Raw genomic sequence first — 20,770 nt, forward strand, 5'->3', positions numbered from 1 at the left:
TTGTTACTCAAGCTGGAGAAAGAACTCAAATCTGAACTAAGTACACCAATTTTTCGGCTAGAGAAGTTCCTTTCGTATAGAGATGAGGCCAATAACTATATGTAATAAGGTGTAGCCATTAGTAAAGATAGTGGATGTACATAAAGCATTTTTACAGTTTTTTGCAGAACCCTCCGTTCATGATCATTGTAGCACGAGTTATTCCTGTCATTTCGTTGTTTTGCGTGATTGTCTTTAAAAGAGTCAAATACTGCAGAGGACTCCCCCTTCTCTCTCTCTCTCTCTCTCTCTCTCTCCCTCTCTCTCTCTCTCTCTCTCCCTCTCTCTCTCTCTCTCTCTCTCTGTGTGTGTGTGTGTGTGTGTGTGTGTGTGTGTGTGTGTGTGTTTCGAAGGAAAGAGTAAAAGAACGTGCGTTCGCTGCGATTGTAGTGTTGGCAGTTGACGCCGCCAGGAAATGCGAGGGCTGCAGGCGGCTGTCAGCTAAAGTAATTGCGTGTAGTCCCGGTGGCGCACCTTTTGGCGAAAATCGCAGGTAGGGGTGTCCAGCACGCGGCGTCGGGCCAGATGGCCGGTCGAGGGAAGCGGGGCCGCCATATGGCAAGCACGGCGGCGGCCCTGGCGCAGCCGGCGAGGCAGGGGGGTGCCGGCTGGGAAGCATCTCTGGAGGCTGCGCATATGACGCCAGCCTTAGGTAGCCAACTTCCGGCCTGTGCCCTCGCCCCCGCTTCGGCGCACGCCTTCTCCCACGGGACTTGTCTCGGAACTGACTCTCCGTAATCCATCCCGCGGCTGCGCCTCCCAATAGCGTACTGTTAGATTGCTTTATCCCACGAGGCAGGAGAGAATTTGTCTCCCTCGAATCACTTAGCACCTGCCGCTCCGTCAGATGCCTTAAGACGCCCCCGCCTTCTCTTTGCGGTCGCGTCTTGCCCAATACGAGCAAAATACCGACCTCGGCGCGTTAAGCTCTGAACCCGGCAACACCCGCGATCTCTTTAAATGTCGCATTACCCAGCGCCGGTGCCTTGCGTAATGTTCGGAGCCAGGTCGTGGGATAGTAGGTAGCTGTAATAGAAAGGAATGTTCAGTTAGCGCGGAGACTGTTAGGTAGCGCTGCACTGTGCGACAATAGCGCGCGACCCGAGCCGCTGGTACCCCTTCCGGCCGGTAGGGCTCGCACAAAGCGCGCTTGCGAGTCCTCTTCCTCCATTCATAGTTGGGGCCCCCTCTGTTTCCTAATGGCGGCGCTCTCGAAGGCCCTGTACCTCCGCTTCCTGTCCGCCCATCGTCTCTTCCGGTCGCATGATACGCTCGAATGTTTTTTTACATATTGTCACTCATTCAGGTTTGAGCTCCTACGCGCCACTGCATGTTACGTCATTCCCCTGTGGTTTGCGAAACATGTCACGGTCACAGCTCTTGCGATATTAGTAATATAGACGCTAGGGATTTCTTGGTGACAATTGTTTCGTACCTTACTGTGAGAAGAAACTGGCGCTAGTCACTAACGTATAATTCAGCCTTTACTTCGTACAAATGTTGTTCCCCATGGAGGATAATGAAGTCGAAGTATAAGCTCAGCTTAAAACAGGTTATAGAACTGGCTATGCCCTGTGGTGAAAACGTCACACAGGAAATCTTGGTCGTTTCCTTTCAGGAATTAGTCCACTGCCTGTTACTAACTCTCACAAATAAAGTCATTTCCATCATTTCCGAGGTTTCCCAGTCTCTCTTCGCTTTCGATTTGTACTTTCGGGGTATTTTACGACTGGCATTCTTACGCGATGTTGTCTCCAGTGTCCACGATAATATTTTTTTCTGACTCAGAAATCTCGTTTGGGATATTAGTGCCGGCCCGTGTGGCCGGGCGGTTCTAGGCGCTTTAGTCTGGAACCGCGAGATTGCTACGGTCGCAGGTTCGAGTCCTGCCTCGGGCATGGATGTGTGTGACGTCCTTCGGTTAGTTAGGTTTAAGTAGTTCTACGTCCTAGGGGACTGATGAACTCAGATGTTAAGTCCCATAGTGCTCAGAGCCATTTGAACCATTTTTGTGATATCAGTGTACCTCCGGAAGTTCAGGTCGATATGTAGCTGCTGCACCACTTGGCTTTGTGTAATTCTTAGATTAAAATCGCCAAATAACTGCAGAGAACACCAACAATACGTAGAACGATAAAACTTCTTGCTAGACTTCTGGGGAGGAGCGGGGTTGTAGTCGACCCCTCTCAGTATATAGTTAACTTAACGCGTATCAAAATAGGGTTAATCGAACGTCTTGGGATTTAGAATATTTGCACAGTTCCATTGTTGAAATCATTGGGACTATGGGCTACAGCCTCAATATTTGAGTTACGGGTAGCGCCGAAGGCTAAGGTTAACGGTAAAGAAATAAACGATAAATGTACCAGCGTGAAAAAATGTTTTTTTTTCAGTGTATTACAGATTGATTTTAACAGACGTTGTGTCTGTTCGTATCACCTGAAACAAAGCGTTTGTTACTATTATGCACGGAATCCGTATTACGCAGAACGCAACAATTTCCGTTCGGGTTATCGCGGTCATAATTTTGGTTGGTCTGTGCAGCACCGTTGACGGGTGCGGGCTCTGTTGTCGGCATCCGAACAGACGTCAAAGTCTGGAGGCAGCAGCGGAGTGTGGGAACGGCCCGGGATTTGGCGGCATCCGTGATTTGACCTTCCTGTCGGGTGCGTAGCTAACGAGGGACATCCCGCCAGCGTTGCCGCGCGTGTAAATATATTGACCTAAGTTGGCCGTAAGCTGGCACATGCGGCGAGTTTCTAAAACAGTGGTCGGCGGCTTTGCAGCGTGGGAGCGGGGGCGTGCTTTCTCCCGTCCTTTCGTCGCGCCTGTCTGCCACCCGCTGGCCGCCGCACCGCACCTACCGATGGCCGTTTGTCACCGCTGGCGCATTCTCTTGCGGCAGAATGGATGCATGTTTGTGAATGGGAACCGTTCCCGGACAGGTGGTTCCCGCCGCGCCCCGGCCCACCGGCGACGCGGCCTGTCACAGCTCGCAGTTCCGTCGGTTACTCTTATTTTCAGTTTCTGACTTCGGTTGCATATTAGAACGTGAAGTATGCTGCTTGCTTGTAACAGACATCGACAGTATGAAGATCGTACCCGTAACTGAAAACCGATAACAACGATCTTTTCCACCCATAACATTGGGTCTACATCTACACTCCGCAAGCCACCCAACGGTGTGTGGCGGAGGGCACTTTACGTGCTACTGTCATTACCTCCCTTTCCTGTTCCAGTCGCGTATGGTTTGCGGGAAGAACGACTGCCGGAAAGCCTCCGTGCGCGCTCGAATATCTCTAATTTTACCTTCGTGATCTCCTCCGGAGGTATAAGTAGGGGGAAGCAATATATTCGATACCTCATCCAGAAACGCACCCTCTCGAAACCTGGACAGCAACGTACACCGCGATACAGAGCGCCTCTCTTGCAGAGTCTGCCACTTGAGTTTGCTAAACATCTCCGTAACGCTATCACGCTTACCAAATAACACTGTGACGAAACGCGCCGCTCTTCTTTGGATCCTCTCTATCTCCTCTGTCAACCCGACCTAGTGCGGATCCCACACTGATGAGCAATACTCAAGTATAGGTCGAACGAGTGTTTTGTAAGCCACCTCCTTTGTTAGACTACATTTTCTAAGGACTCTCCCAATGAATCTCCACCTGGCACCCGCCTTACCAACAATTAATTTTATATGATCATTCCACTTCAAATCGTTCCCTACGCATACTCCCACATATATTACAGAAGTAACTGCTACCAGTGTGTGTTCCGCTATCATATAATCATACAATAAAGGATCCTTCTTTCTGTGTATTCGGAATACATTACATTTGTCTGTGTTAAGGGTCAGTTGCCACTCCCTGCACCAAGTGCCTGTCCGCTGCAGACCTTCCTGCATTTCGCTGCAATTTTCTAATGCTGCAACTTCTCTGTATACTACAGCATCATCCGCGAAAAGTCGCATGGAACTTCCGACACTATCTACTAGGTCATTTATGTATATTGTGAAAAGCAATGGTCCCATAACACTCCCCTGTGGCACGCCAAACGTTACTTTGTCTGTAGACGACTCTCCATTGAGAACAACATGCTGTGTTCTGTTTGCTAAAAATTCTTCAATCAAGCCTCACAGCTGGTCTAATATTCCGTAGGCTCTTACTTTATCAGGTGACAGTGCGGAACTGTATCAAACGCCTTCCGGGTCGAAGGGCATTGGAAAACACTTAACAGAAAGGTTACTTAAATTTACTCCACGGTTTATGGAGTAATTATCATCCAGAAAAGCTGTTAGGAATGAGCAATCAGTGGAACTTAGGTCTGGTGTATTCCCATGAAAAAGAACAGCTGTCATCAATGTTAACTTTGGTTGGAACACCACAGTGGTTTACTGGGCTAGTTTCTATCGGAGATGGTATGCCGCGTTGGCGATTGTTGTAACACCGGAGAACACGTCTATCGTAGAAACAACTGCATTACTGAGATGTTTGTGATACTCGGCGCAACAATCTTTCCGTCCAGGCACGTCGGATTCCGTTAACAGTAATAAATGGGAAGATGTTCGATCAACTTTGAATCTTAACACGAAGGATAATTTCACTAATGATACAGCCCACCTTACTGACCCCGGTTTCGACATCACTGCGTGAAGATATTTGTGACCATCTAAACTACTCAAAACGTTAGGGAGTTTGTAAATACGAAGTGCACAGTGATAGCATACTGAAGTAATGCCTACGACGGCTCTTTGCTGCTACCGAAAGTGGCATTGGTGGAATACATACTAAGAAAAGCTACTGGTCTGGTATTTGGTTATCCCCCGCTACAAGGTCAAATAGTCCATTTTGCTGTTCTCACCGCTGAACCCTGTTTCGGGTGCCAGTTCAAAAGTCGAAAAAGGCGAGAAATCAGTCTCACGTAATACAAGAATAAGTCTGTTTTTCTTCTAACTTGGGGTCATCTATGATGCGCAGAAAATGTTTCGGTGGAGGCAAATGAACATTGCCGTAGTTTAAGTAATGAGAGCCCGTCCAGTTAGATTGCCTGAACGCTCCAGTGTGGGAGCGGCAGTAACGCACTGTTATCCTCCCTTCTTCCCTGCCCCCCACCATGCCCCCCCCCCCCTCCTACCTCGGTGCTCCCCCCCCACCCTGTTCCGCTGCACCTGCCTGCTTACTCCCACTCCCTCCTATCGTCAGCTCGATTCCTCGCTTCTGACAGCGTCCGTAGCGTTGATATTGTAGACAATGCACTACATAGCTTCATACCCATAAACGTCGCGAGGTGGCGTTATTACGCGAATAGTGGCGGCTACGAGCACCTGGTGTGCAATTTGCGCGCCCCTCGGCCGCAGTAATTAAAACGACTGCGGTAAGTGAGGTGCGTCTTTTGACAAATGATGGTTCCCTCTGCAAGTCGCGGCCTCGCAACATACCTCTGAGGAGCTCTGCCGTTCTTCTCTTTTTTTCTCCCCACGTCTTTCGCAGCCAGGTAATGGGGCCAAGTTCACAGTATATCGATTGGACGGGTTTGTGTGGCTCTACTGTGAAGACGATAGATAGCGTGACGCCAGCTGGGAGAGATTGTAGTTTTAAAAATTGATGCCCATCAGCGATTAGTGTTCCTACCTGGTTCTGTGTACACTCTTAGCTCATTCTTAGTATCAGTGACTAAGAGATTTCAGTAGACAAGTTTCACAATCGTAGTGGTGCTTTCCAATTAACAAATTGCAGTACCTCACGCATTCCATGATTTTGTCAGTGTCGGAAACCACAGTTTTTTGTGTGTCAACATACTGGTGCCAGGCTTGTTATAGTAAGGAACCTGTTTTCCTGTGACTGCGATTGTACCACAGATTATTGCCGTTCTGTATTGAGTGGCTATATATTACGCAAAAAAAGGCCTGCCTCACAGTTAATTCCCATTAAGTTGCACTCAGGATTTATTGCTGCTAAGTTCCATCAATGACACTGTCAGAAAAGGTCGTCTTCAATTCTGTTCTTACATTCTTAAATCATAATGTACGTTACTTTTGGTATGAACCCCATGAGCCATCATATAGAAGTGTTGCTGTGATTTTGCCCGAAAATATACTTAAAACGAACACTTAAATATAACTTATTACGCAGATGTCATTGAAAACTTGTATATTTCCATAGCCGCATGACCGTATTTACCTGCCTTTACTCTTCGCGATAACTGCTGGTGACTCTAGTACCATTGCTCACTATACCGTTGAAAGGAAGTCAAGAATTGATCGCCGCAGGCCATCCCCGTAACTGTCTTCTAAAATAGTCTGGCCGGCGCGTGGCGTACGAGGTAATAGCCAAATTGTATATTTCGGAAGTGGAAGTAGACTGGGGGCGATTTGCTGATGTGACAGTGGCTGGAGAGGTGGCAGTGTGCCAATCTGGGTGAGAGGGCGACCGCATTGCAGGCAAAGGCAGCCGCGTGCTACGAATGTCAATGCTGCCTCAGCGCCGTTTAATTTCAACAGTGCCATGTAGCAGATAGTCATCTGGTTCGAAGAATTTGAACACACTGCCTGCGGACAGAGGAAGCTTATCAGTTTTTATACCACGAAAATATCTCTCGCAAATGTATTTCGAGGTGAAATCCAAGGTGGTGGGAGACGCTTTGAAACCACTGGCAGTGGCCGACACGTGCGAAACGGGTATAAACAAGCTGTATACCGAATTTCGTGCAGAATGCCCGATGTTCCAAACGAGGCCATATTCAAAGCATGCTATCTTCTGTCCTTTTTTTCCTGGCAACTTTGAATTCTGCTTCCGTCAATGAAATTTAGCGTTCTCATTCTAACCGGCACATCTGATTTCTGTAAATTTTAAAATGTGAAAGTGGCGTATGACTGTTGCCTAATTAAAGAATCTTCCGACATTTTCCTTTTACTTCGTTGGAACTTTTCACTTTACATCACGGATCCCGTTGACATTTCATATGTACGCAAATGACACTCTGTATGTTATAACTTCAGTACAGATTTCATGTCGTATCTTCAGTCAAGCTATGCTCCAAATTCGTTACTCCATTGAAGATAACTGTGTTACCCGTGCGCTGCACTTTTATTTTTCACCGATATTACAGATTCAGTCAGTATTTGTTATATACTCCGCTGTGACTGCAAGCAGTCTGTCTGCCACATAGCTGAACTGCTGTAACAAAGCTATTTGCAAACCCCCATAATGCGACTGGTGCACCGTTTGACATTCGCGGGTCCGTCTTCGTAACAAACTTCGTCGCGGCGTTCTTCGTTCAGCGTGCGCAGTGCTGACACCCTGACTGATACGGCACAGTCTGGCAACGCCGTTGGTTGGCAAGCCTGCTAGCCGGCTAGTGAATGTGCCGGCATGCGGTTAAGGCGTGGGAACTCTCGCTGAAAACAATCGCTTCCATTAACTGCAGCTAATAAAAAGTAACGATCGCCGTGTACTTGTTCGTCTAAAAATATTGATCTCCTCTCGGTAATTTCGTGTGATCGGAGGCTGGTTGCGCGGAATTTGTAACAGACGGCGCGTTTCTGGCAGTAAATAGTTACTAGTTCTCTGCTTGTACGTGTGCGTTGCCCTTCTTTAGATGTGTTGTTACTGCGTGCATAAGCGTCTTCTCATTCGGTAATCAATGCTTTACCTTCCGCGCAGAGAAATAGGGCGAGCGCCGTTGTAAACATGAGTACAAAAATACGAACAGCTCAGTTATTTCGAAGCACTTACGCCGTTTCGCTATGGGAGTCTGAAAGATCGTTTAAGGCAATGGAAAATGTTACACCTCGTATCCACTTATTTAACTGAATCACCTTTTTGTGAATTAGATATAATCTTGCTGTGCAGCGTCGATTTCACCCCTTGTTTTTCTTGTACTTCTAATTTTTTCCTCTACTGTCTTTAGTTGCCACGATTGTTGGCCAACAACTCTTTGATATAGCTGCAGATGTTTTTTTTTTTGTTGGCTTTGCTTACGCGTTTCTCTTCATTATTATTTGCTGTACTGCAACGATTCTGACTTCGCTAGTGAGCAGACGTGTGGGTGTGTAAGTATTCCACTTTTGTGGTTGCTATTTTGAAGCAGAATTCGTTGCATTACAGTGTGCCTTGCTTTTCCTGCTGTTGCGGCTGTGTGTGTGTACGCAAAGAGCTTTTAAGCCCAGCGAAGAAAATGTAATAAAAAGTGTAAACATTTAGTCCTGGAGATTTGCTTAAGAGCGCAATCGAGATAAGCGTGGTTGCTTGTTGCAGGGGACTTTCTCGCTGATAGTGGAGGCTCTGCACGATAACGAGACGTCGAGAAGCGGAGGTAAGTAGAAACCCTACGCTGGCGCCAGCTGCCCTTCCTGTTGCAATGCGCTCCACTTCCGACGCGCACCACTGCGCCTGTTTCCGACGCTCACTCGGCTAGCAAGTATCGAAGTCCTCTTGCCAGACGATTAAAACTACCTCCCTCATGCCTTCTCCCTTACAGAAGCTACTGTCTAGCTTTTCTAGCAGCTTTAATTCCATCCATGAATTTCTCTGCCATCATCCATTCAGAATTACTTCGGCCAGGATAGTGAACCAGCATAATTGTCTAATTGTCCGAAAACTCATCCTCGCCCTTCGTCCTTGAATCGAAACCGGGGTGCAGGAGTCATTGAAGAAACATCTCTTATACGGTAAAACATGTTTGCTATGAACAATATTCGGTCGGGATTGAATATCCAAAGTATGTACAGAAGGAATAAAAGCAAAAACTGCTTTCTTTAACCTAAAATAAGTTCCTTCGGTGTATGGTTTCGCCTGAACCATGAAAACTTTTTTCGCACCACTTTGATCGAATAAACCCATTTGTAGACCAATGTTTACATACTGAACTTATACCTCAGCTCAGATATCCATCCTGCCAGTTTGATTATATGGTACTGCATGCAAACGAGCTGTACTGCGCGTCCAGCATAGTGAACAAGCGGCTCAATGTTTTCAGACTCTATTCAGACTTGAAGTGTTTTCATATTCCAGCACGCTTCTGTGGGGATGGAGCGGAGCGATTTTTAAATTTTTTCCATAAACATGATGTAAATACTGGCGTGGTTTTTTCAATGAGAGAAGTAAATACCCACAACCCTCCCATTCCCTATGCTTAAGACCTGTGTCAAGGGGACAGTGAGGTGTTAACTCCTTGTCTTTGAGCTAAAGAGCTTTCATACTTGTAAATATTTCGTTGGCTGTTACATTTGGTTAACTAAAATTCGCATGTGGTGCAAATTTTATCCTGACTTGGTCAGAATTTCGAGATGAGCCCATAGCTATGTGCCGAATGACAGATCGTGAATTGTGATAGTGTGTGAAAACGGCTTCCATTCCTCAGATTATCCTTTGTGAAATAAACACACTGTTTCCTGAGATAAATTTGCTGTATTTGAGAGGGGTGCAGTATATGTTCAGAGTTGGACCGTAGGTAATGCTCCTCAGTCACTCTTAAAGTACATGCTTGTCTAAGAAATCGACTAGTACTGTTCGCCTGTGTTGACAGTAAAGCCCTGGCATTCGGGAGGACGACAGTTCAATCCCGCGTCCGGCCATCCTGATTTAGGTTTTCCGTGATTTCCCTAAATCGCTCCTGGCGAATGCCGGGATGGTTCCTTTGAAAGGGCACGGCCGACTTCCTTCCCCAATCCTATGAGACCGATGACCTCGCTGTCTGGTCTCCTTCCCCCAGAAACAACCCAACAAAGCCCTGGCATGCCCGCAGACGTCGACAGCGTTTCCATGACAAATGATGTGCAGGTAGTGGCCAGCCTCCTTTACTCTGAGGGACCACTGGCCGCTTCCCGTGAGCACCCTTACCACTTACACCCCTTCCTCAGCCAAACGCTGGCGCAACGCCCGCGACGACAACTCATTATTTCGCAATCGCCCGCGGCCGTCCTGCGCTTTCTGACGCCCGTCGATAGCCCTGGCATTACCTGCGGTCGAAGTAGCACTGGGGAGTGGGACAAGGTAGCCCCCACTTAAATCTCTGACGCTGTTGCTATTAATTAAGACTGACGGATAGTATTCTTCTCCCGGAATTTAAAATGGGGATGCTTTTTTTTTGCATCGCGCCTTGCCTTGTGTGTAGAGTACTTCACTGTGACCGTGTTTTTTCCCTCGGGTAGTATAATCACATAGGGTGCAAGTTTTTAATAACGGAGGGAATCTTCCTAGTATTCTGAAGCACTGATTTTCTCCCGCTCGTATTTAACTTGAGCCCATAAATCTCCGTCGTGGTGGTATCGCGCCTGTTATTTCCGAAAGGTTAGTTCCTTTACTAGAATTAGCGGGATCGGAATCCTTCATCATCGTGTCGACCGTGATGTGTTCGCTAATTTTGGCAATCTTTGTTAGCAATTATAATGTCTGACGGCGACTGCCGGACGGGTAGTGGAACGTTGTCATTTCGGCCGTTTCAGAGAATGGATATGTGGGTGAGAGCATGTAGGCTAAGCTGGAACTTCTCTCCAGCACAACTGCGCTACCGTTATTTGCAACGGATCCTGCACACCGCGCCCCCGTGATATTGTGCACGAACGTAAGCCGGCTGTAGATGCCGTAACTGTAGTGCCCTGCTTTTCAGCTGGCGGTCTGCACCGCCACAGCCTGAATCATCGGGTTAAGCAGTACTCAGTTCTAAAGTAACATCAAGATGGCTTCATAACAGCTTGGAGCGGGATAGATTTAATATCGCTCCTCATTTGCACTAAAATTAGTTACCAATTTACTAACGCCGCAAAAGAGAGTAAAGCAAGGACCAGTTCTCATATTGTAGTAAAGACTAAGGATGAAAGTCTGTCTGGTGGCTTGAACTCTTCACTCCCTCGGCCGAAGAGGGCTCGAAATATCGGAAATTGAATAGAGATATCTGTTATAACTCCCAACTGGGCAATTGTACAACACCAGCGTAAAAACATGAAGGTGAAACATCTGAAAACTTACGTAGCGTGTTAATGGAAATGCAGATTAGATGCAGGGTGTAGCTGTAGTGCAGCAAAACAGTAATTACAGGTAGAATGGCGTTGATCAAGCGGCGTAATCGATCACCGTAAAGTTTTTCACCCTTCAAGATACAACCAAGTACTTAAGACATAACCTTGGCCAGATATAGGCAAATTTTTTTGTGGTGGTATGTCCCATCGTAATCCCCGCCATGTCGATCAGGATCCCATTTTCCCATACGCCTGTAGTTTACAGTACCAGATTCTCGTAATTTTACCTTGACGGAGTTTTTTTGTCGTGAAAGGTCACATCGAAAACTATCTTTACGAAAAGTAGATGTCTGTCTTTCACGTAGAGCGACACGTTGTGTGAGAAAAACGCCTGGATGTCTCCCGACTCTGTAGGAAATTCTGTGCTTGTAGCGATCTCTGTCTGCTGCGCGTGCAATAATAAATAAGGCAGAGATCCATCAGTCGCACCTATCACTGCTGACAGCTAGCAGCAGTTCGCAGGTGTACTCAGATGCCGAACATGCCTGGCAGTATACCGGAGCCATTAGTGTTTTACCCGACGTGGATTAAGCGAGGGCCGCCTCCGAAGGAAGAACAGTGGACGCAGAAGCTGCGTTACAGTTCCCACGGCTGCCGCCAGTGGGGGCAAGGCCCGGTTTTTCTAGCTCACCGGCTTTCCTTGGCCATCGCCGCTTCGCAGCGTTTGCTTTACTAGTTCGCCGGCCGAGTATGAAAATACTACGCAAACTGCTCTTCCATACAGGCTGTCTGCTCTAAGGACGTATTAGTAATTTGTCGCCAAACGTCAGTATAACCACTCTCGTCCCCTCATGAACTCGAAAGTCGCACCAGGGTACTGCACGCCAAAGAAAATGTACATGGCAACTTGTTTTAGTCAGCCGATTTTTTATTATATCACTGATCGTGATTCAGAAGCACAAATACATGCTACACAAAGTGAGTCAATTGAACCAACGGTTTTGAAACAGGGTGTAGCCTGTAAAGTCTTCAGTAAACAACACTACTTTTGAATAAACAGTAGAGTAACCGAAGACAGCGTAAAATGAACTAAGATAGTGGGAATATAAAGAATGACATTTCCTGCATTAAACCAAATTCCTTATTCAGAAGTACGCAACACAATGGGTAAACTACCTAATGTTCTAGCATACCAACTATAATCCTCAGTGAAATAGTGCTGAAAAAATGTGAACAATATTCCAGGCTGATTTTATATGAAAACTCCAACATCTAAATTTGACAAGAGGTTTCTCTAGGAAGCATCGAACGCGCTCTCTCTCTCTCTCTCTCTCTCTCTCTCTCTCTCTCCCTCCCTCCCTCTCTCTCCCTCTCCCTCTCCCTCTCCCCCCCCTCCCCCTCTCCCCCCCTCCCACCTCCCCCCCCTCCCCCCTCCCCCCCTCCCCCCCTCCCCCCCCGCCCTCCCTCTCCCTATCTTACGTTTGCAAACCATGCCTCCCAGCGGTACTCCTGTAACGACGAATATTTGCGTCGCTAAACGCAGCTGTTATCCACAGCCTCATCCTAACGCATGCAAACGTACTTTCGCATAGCCTCGCATCCAGATAAATGCCAGATTCTCCAGGGCACAAGACCAGTTCCAGTTTGTCTCGACTTTTTCCCCCGCGCACGGACGTTCCTTTTATTCTTCCGGGCGGCCATTTCGTTCCGGACAGGTGGCTTCAAAAAGCCTTGGGATGTTTCCACGACGAGGCTGACATTTTATTAATCTGCGCAAGGTTTTGTTCTGTAGCGTCCATTGGCAGATTCCCACGACTGTTTCACTCTTCAAAGGGCGGCGGGGATGAGCCCGTAGCGAATGAGTTGCTAGTATTTTTAAGATATTATTGGACCCCATAGTGTATGCGGCGTAGTGGTAAAATGCCAGACGGGCCATCGGATTTGGTACCCGGTGAGTCTCATTTCTCTCGGTCACATTTTCACCGCTGGCAATGTTTAAGGCGAAAAATGTAGAATTGTGCTCTGGTTCAGTATCTACGTAAAAGTGAACGTCCCCCTTTAACTGATTTGAAAGGATCGGAGAAAGGCAACAGCCTACGACCTACAGTAAGACCATGCACAGTAAAGCTATCTGATAGGTTTTTAACTATGTTCGGAATGAACATTTTAGGTCAGAGTACGATGTTGGTCGGTGTCGTATATGGCTGTTGGCTGTGCTGTTACCACACCGTCCACCCTTACCCACCCACACTCTGCCGAAGTTCATTGCCTTCCTTTGTACATATGTACAACTGTTGGTTCCGGATGAACTTACACGTTATAGAATAATGCTGCTGCTGCTGCTGCTTGCTGTATGTCGCTCCCCCACTGTCTCGGCAAACCACTTTCATTCGATCCCTCGCCATCTATATCAACAGTCCTTCCGTGCCTCACTTCTTTCTTTCGCTTAGCCGGCAAGCACTGACGGCTGTGGTGGGACGATGGCCAGTATGTGTGTGTTCCGCCCGCAGGCCAGACACTGATTGCGCGGCTGACGACGCAGAGGTGGTTGGACGTGTCTGCTGAGTGGACGCAGGACGAGCATCGGTCTGCGCACTCTGTGATGCGCTACGAGTATCGCGTCACCTGCGACCCGCATTACTACGGGCCAGGCTGCGTCACCCTGTGTCGCCCGCGCGACGACAACTTCGGCCACTGGACGTGCTCCACCGAAGGCCAACGGGTCTGCCTCGTGGGCTGGCAGGGCGATTACTGCCTAAAGCGTAAGTATTCACTGCTATTCTTCCTCGTAGTTTGCCTCAAGATCTGTACGGGAATCTCATTCTGTTCTTCACTGCCATAGTCCATTCGTATCAGTTGCTTTTCATATCTTTCAAAATCCAGTAGCTCTTATAATCTTAATTTTGACGCGGCTGACACGAGGTTAAAATATTTCCGTACATCAGCAGCTCAACAATTACGGTTGTCTGGAACTAACCGTTTAATATCTCCGTATCTGACAAAATTTCACGTCCTGTATAATGGTAGTACATAGTGCAAAAAGTATATCACCTTTTATCGCTATTCCGTGACCTTGTTTGAATACGTAAACTTGTAATTCCGATTAGACAATGGCACCAGCACACATCTTGATCTCTATGCCGTTTCAGAATGTTGTAAATCGCCAATGGTAATTTTAGTACGCAGCTCGTGGTGTGGCGGTAGCGTCCTCATTTCCCGTGCTCGGGGTCCCGGGTTCGATTCCTCGCGGGGTCAGAGATTTTTTTCTGCCTCGTGACGACTGGGTGTTGTGTGACTTTCATCATTTCATCATTGACTCAAAAGTCGCCGACATGGCGTCAGCTAAAAAGGACTTGCAATTTCGGCGGCCGAACACCCCGCATGGGATCTCCCGGCCAACAATGCCGTACGATCATTTCAATTTTTTTTTATTTTTCAGGGATAATTTGAGAGTTTGTATTATGAATTACTCGGAGATGGTGATGGATGACGCGGAAGTCGCCAGCAAGACAATGCGGTAGTGGACTAAATATAATACCTTTCTTCTTGCAGCAGCTTAGACGTGCTAGGTTAGTTTTGTTTCACAATTACTAAAAATGAAGTTGGTTCAGTCAAAGAAACAACACTTCTGAAAGTAGGCTGCAGCGTCAGTAAAACCACCGTTAGATACTTAAATGTCACGCTGACATGGTGTAACAGGGACTTCCGAAATTCCTATTGGTGACATTTGAAGACTCAACTCATTTCATGGCTCCCATCGTGTCTATTCTTGAAAAAGCCGACACAAGGAAATAAAGGGCAAAATTTGTAATACGGCTGTCTTCTGTGTTTTCAATTGCACTTTTATTTCGCCGATGTACATTCGAAGTCACTGCTGCATCACTAGAGCTTACGTTGCTGTAAGGACGCATCACAACACTTGAAAGAACACGTGCCTGCCGCGTAAAACACAGTTCTGCAAGTTTCGTCGATATTTGTTTCTGGCGTGTTCACTTTTTAATTTCCACAAAACTGGAAACTCTGAGTTGACGCTGTGACTTCGAATTGCACATTAAGTAAAAGTGCTACTAAAAACAAAAAATGGAGTTAACTTCCCCATTTCAAAAGTCGTCGAAGTTGGAGCGATGAACCCAGAAGTGCAGCGACTGGCAATTCTCTCTCTCCTTCCCCCCGCCCCCCACAGCCTCCCTGGGCATTTTTTTATAATCTTCAGACAGTTTATAGCGACAACTATGTACAACGAGTTGTTGGGTCCGTTAGAGGGATTGAAAACGGTTTCCGCAAGCGTCCTCTGACTCACGTGTTACCATTCATCACCGCCTTTACGAGCTGCAGCTTCGCGCTGAGACGCCAGTCATTAGGCAGTGCAGCCGTTCATTTCGGCGCACAGATACCCCACAGGGGCCGGTCCAGTCGACGAGGAGATGACCACGGTTGCAGTCGTCAATTGGTTTCTTAGCGGTGTAAATACTGGCTGAGGCGAGTCCTTAATGAAGTGCGGTCCTGGGTTCGAAGTGTTTATCCCGAGCATCTCAATTAGTCATTATGGGACATAATAGCGGCGGGTATGGATTCCTTTCCCAGACGGCGCAGCTTCCCACGCTCGGCGCGGCCGGCCGTAACGCGCTGTACGGGGCCAGCCGGCCCCGGCCTCAGCACACAAAACAAAAAACACTCCCAGATATTCCACACTCGCCGGTATTCGTGCATTCTCGGCTTAACCGGGGCCCGATGCGGCTGTCCTCCGCACACTTCCTCGTATTTCTTTTTAGTCGCGCAGCGCCGAGTGAGACGAACGACTAAAAGCGAAAGGCAGCCGAGACAAAGAAAACTAATTTATGGATTAAAAGCCAGCGAGAGACAATCGGTCGTGGTCTGCGGCGTGGAAATTGCGAGTTACTGTATTCGTGTTACTTGCGGCTCCGAGCTGATGACAGTAATTGTCTTCCGAATGACGGATAGTCGCGTAACCAGCTAACAGCCACTGCATCTCGAAGCACGGCTTGTTTGTTCTGCTATTAGCAGTGAAATAGTTTCAGGCGAAGCGTTTTAAATTTACGTGTTTTTGAGACAAGTTAAATATCTATTTGCAAGCTTTAACATTTTTCACAACTGTGGGCACGATTATACCGTTCAGCGACCGCCCTAAATTCGTAGAAATTTGAAAGTCCATCCATTCCACCATCGAAAGGCTTAACGAAGTCCGTGATCAAGTATTTTGACGTAGGGTGCAGCTGAGTTTTAATTCGCCAGGCAAGCCTATAAAGCTGTTCCAAGTTTAGTTTTGAACACTGCATTGTTTTCCTTACTGCAGTTACACTACAGAGACCGTAGGGTTATGCGCACCGCTGCCCCTTACAGGCTCACACTTACTTGTACTCTCGGCTCTACACACAGACCTCTTGAGACTTCAGGCTACGACCTCGAAACTTGTCGCAAAAAACGCTAAGTACAAATAAACTTGAAACTCCTGTTTGCAGAATAAGTTCAAATGGCTGTGAGCACTATGGGACTTAATTTCTGAGGTCATCAGTCCCCTAGAACCTAGAACTACTTACACCAAACTAACCTAAGGACATCACACACATCCATGCCCGAGGCAGGATTCGAACCTGCGACGTAGCGGTCGCGCGGCTCCAGACTAGCGCCTAGAACCGCTCGGCCACCCAGTCCGGCGCAGAATAAGTAGTTTCATCAGCTGCGAGTCAGCTAGCAGAGAGAAAAAAATCGTGTTAGTTCACGTTTGTATGGAAAAGTCTTAAGACCAGATGTAAAAGTAAGCGATGAATTGATTTCAATCGAACGGGCCAGTATTAGGAAGAATCTGGGTTCGCATTTCGGTCAGACCCCCCCCCATATATATAATCCCCCTCCCTCCTCAGTATTGCTGTTTCTCCAGTGATATCAACAATTTAGTGATCGAAGGAGACTTAAGGTTCTTCCCGTCCGACCAGCCAGACTCACGTTTGCTTTGATTTCTTGCCTTATCCATAAAGACACGGCAAATTGCCTTCCCCAAAACGATTTAGTTCAGTCTCTAGTGACGTCGACGGGACGTTAAAAAATAAATATTCTCTGCCGTACCTCCTTGTGACGTCCTTACTGAGCATGGCAACAGAACAAATTGGAAACAGAAAACAGTTACGCTTTATTTTGCTTACAAGAAGGAATAATCCTCGTGGTGATGCCATTGTTTGCTAAGATTGTGCCGAGTTAATTAAGATAGAAGCGGAGAAACTGTAAAAAAAAATCGCGATTTTTGCTGTCGTAGTTGTCAAAGGAAAGTAAATTTGGGAGAGAGAGACAGTGATGTCCTTCGCAGCGACACGGGTAGCGGAAGAACTGTTAGGGAGTTAAACGCCCCGGGCGACGCAGCAGTAGCAGCGCTTCTTAATGAAGGGGGAGGTGTTTTTGTGTGTGACTAGGGCTAGTCGCGGATACAGGTGCAGGTTAGCCAGCGGCGCGGCCGCGGCCGTGCGCCGGCAGCATCCTCGATACATTCAGATCTGTGGGAAAGAGCGCCAGCAGGCGCTGTTGCCACGCCGTCCGCACGATATTGTGTGCTAGAGCCGGCCGCCGCCGCCGCCGCCGCCGCTGCCGCCGCTGCAGCCCGCCTCCGCCGTTCTTTTATTTTCCCGAAAGCTTCCGACATCTCGTCGTATTAACATATCCACCCTTCCTCCTCGCTCCCCGCTACGATCAACAGCCTGTACCCGCTTCCCGGCACACACTGTTTCTCTGCGAGGGATAAAAGGGGGCGAGGGTGGCGCCTCGGCGATTACTCTTCATCTTAACTTTTTGCCGCGTTAACCCGAGGAGAAGACTTTTCCTGGAAGGGGAAAAAAGGCTTACTTTCTCACGCAATTAGTTACACGAAGATGCCGATCGCAGCTCCCTAGGCAGCGCGCTTGTACGAATTTTCCCCGGACGCTATCAGCCTTCCTCTTCCGACGTTTTTACTTCTCTCGGCACTTGCCTCCCTCCTCGGGCCGGCCTATTTAATTGTACTCAGCCCCACCACCGCGACGACGAGTAGGCTTTTTTTGTTTTGTTTTGGTAACATGATCCGAAATGGCGAGAGGCTTGTGGCGAGGAGCAGTGGCCTCGATGAGCGGCGGCCGGGTTGCGGCATTGAGACACACAAAAGCGACAGCCGCGGGGCTTTAAAGAGCCGCCTTAAAGGCCTTCCGCAGACGCAGACACCTCCACCCTGCCCCGCCCACTGCATTCAGCGCTGCCCACGCGTCCCCGCGAACTGTCACTCTCGTGGCGTGCGGCCGCGCTAATAAATGGCGCTTCGCGCTTCACAGTGTATCGCCCGTTTCCGCGCTGTTACATTTTTCGTTGATCCCCAGTTAGTTTCGCCACGTGCTCGCCCGGGTAGGGGGAGAAGTGAGTATCGTGCTCAAGAGCCCGAGGGGTTTCCATTTGAAACAAAACTGTAAACAATAGTGGCTCATGGTGCTATCTATCGTTACATAAAATTTTGTTCCACTATCACAGTCCATAGTGGATAAAATTTTTATACTTATTTCATTACCTGAGAGTACACAATATGGCAATATATGCATTGAACGAGCATTTGAATGTCGGTACCTAGTGATACCACAGTGACCAGCTCGTTTCTTTGCTTACTGCTTGTTACAATTTGACAGGTCAGTTACCTCGCCTGTATCGAAATTTCACACTGTTAAAGGAAAGATGTATGTATCGTGGTTATTAGGCCCTAACAGATTCTTAACATTCGGGGATGTTGGTTTGTTAATTGTGAGCAACCGTTTTAATGAGTGCGTTGTCTGAATATCGTACCTCTGCTGCTCGTAGTGTAGCTTAAGCGCCAGTTGCTCGAGAAGTTTTCAACTAATTGATATTCTATGTTCGTGCCAACTTGTCGACCCCCCCCCCAATTCTCTCTCTCTCTCTCTCTCTCTCTCTCTCTCTCTCTCTCTCTCTCTCTATCTCTCTCCCTCTCCCCCCCCCCGTTCCCCTCCCTCCACGCCGGCCGGAGTGGCCGTGCGGTTCTAGTCGCTAGTCTGGAGCCGGGCGACCGCTACGGTCGCAGGTTCGAATCTTGCCTCGGGCATAGATGTGTCTGATGTCCTTAGGTTAGTTAGGTTTAATTAGTTCTAAGTTCTAGGCGACTGATGACCTCAGAAGTTAAGTCGCATAGTGCTCAGAACCATTTGAACCCCTCCCTCCACCCTTCCTTTTGGATGTTTCTACCTTAGTGTGCAGGAAACGATGGTAGGTGGGTCACTTTCGTAGGCAAGAGGCGGTCAATTTCCTGGTTGACTTTGTCGGTGGCGGAAGTAGTGAGCCTTCAGGACGAGCTCCCCAGAGGCGTGGCGACATTTTAAGGAAGACGGGAAATTTATTTCTGTCGCTGCACAGTCCCTGTGGCCGCCGGCCGTGACAGGCTGGGGGAATTTTTCGTTGGTTCGCGTGCCACGGGCCGTCACGGTGCTTCGCCATTGTCAGGCGCACCGCCATTGTCAGCCGAGTGATAAGCCATGGGTCCTAACAGCCCGCCTTCCGCACTGCGCCGAGGCCCGCCCGAAAGCCGTCCACCACCCTTGCAGTTAGAAAACAAGGGCAGCGCCCTTATGTAATGTTTCGCAGACATCTAAACCGTTAAATGCCTTACGTAGCGCTGATTACTGATTACGTCTTACAACGAAATTTTTTCTGTTTTTTTTCAGCGCGCTGTCTTCCTGGGTGTGATGAGCAGCACGGACATTGCACGAAGCCCAACGAGTGCCTGTAAGTACTACTTTCACTACGTCATTAGCTTTCTGTAGTAGTCGCTGACACTTGTAACATATGTTTAGTTGAGTGGCAGTGCATTGTTGGTTTTCCTTCGTACTAGTCTGCATAAAAATAAATTTCAAACTTACAAATTAATATTTAAATCGTGTACCGTGAAGTAATAGTTGGGAATGTGTAATGGCATTCATATTTCATTATACGCGGTTGTAGGACAACATAACGGGGAACTAATGACGCAGTCGAGCGTTTACATTTCTATCAAGGGTTCGCCAGCATGGCAATAAACCGTTGTGAGAAGTCAGAGCATTCTAGCGATTGCGTAAAGACGATTAAGACTTCGTGTATAGGCCTACAGTAACGAAAGCGTGTATACAATAAAGGAGACACCACTCCCTTAAAATTTACAGCTGTTACATCGAAAATACGCTGCTACACCACGACACCAGTCTTTGCTTTTGCATCAACCACGAGAGAAATTAACTACCTTTGAAGGTAAAGTAGTAGTAAAGTGTCACGAACCCGAAGTTCCTTAGTTGTTTTCTAAAGTAACAAGAAAAAAAATCTGACCAATTAACACGACACTGTAATCATCTGCCTGTTTCTTGTTCACCTTCCTCCCTCTCACCCTCAGCGCCCCCCCCCCCCCCCTCTCCTCCCCCGCGACCGAAGCCGAACGAAAACAAAAACAGAGTTACGCAGTTTCAACGCAACGGCGGTGTGGCAGCGCAGCGTAATGAAGTACGCACTAATCAATTAATGTACTCCTGTGCCGTTATTAAACGGTGTAACACGCACATTAGCTCTGTAAATTTTGTGGGCAAGAAGTTGAGGTATTTACAAGTAGAAACTGAATCCAGCGAATGAAGACGCCGGCGAGCGATTGTTATTCACCGCGAGTCGGCGGCTGAGGTAGCTGTCCGTCAGTTATCGGGTTTACTAAATTACACTAGAGTGCATCGTCGAATTTGCGACATTTGTGTAAGCGTGAATAGAGTTGGCAGTGGCTCG

At 47.8% G+C, this 20,770-nt stretch overlaps 1 protein-coding gene across 1 annotated transcript in view; it reads left to right on the forward strand.

The window, feature by feature from the left end:
- The window catches only part of LOC124721306 (neurogenic locus protein delta), a 1,352,207-nt gene that overhangs the window by 1,325,100 nt on the left and 6,337 nt on the right, over positions 1–20,770 (forward strand). The window contains exons 7-9 of the mRNA XM_047246214.1: positions 8,295–8,352; positions 13,507–13,758; positions 19,696–19,756. Coding sequence (XP_047102170.1) covers positions 8,295–8,352; positions 13,507–13,758; positions 19,696–19,756 — 371 coding nt within the window. The remainder of the gene's footprint in view (positions 1–8,294; positions 8,353–13,506; positions 13,759–19,695; positions 19,757–20,770) is intronic.

Source organism: Schistocerca piceifrons, chromosome X, assembly GCF_021461385.2.
Source record: "Schistocerca piceifrons isolate TAMUIC-IGC-003096 chromosome X, iqSchPice1.1, whole genome shotgun sequence".
Classification (NCBI taxonomy): domain Eukaryota; kingdom Metazoa; phylum Arthropoda; class Insecta; order Orthoptera; family Acrididae; genus Schistocerca; species Schistocerca piceifrons.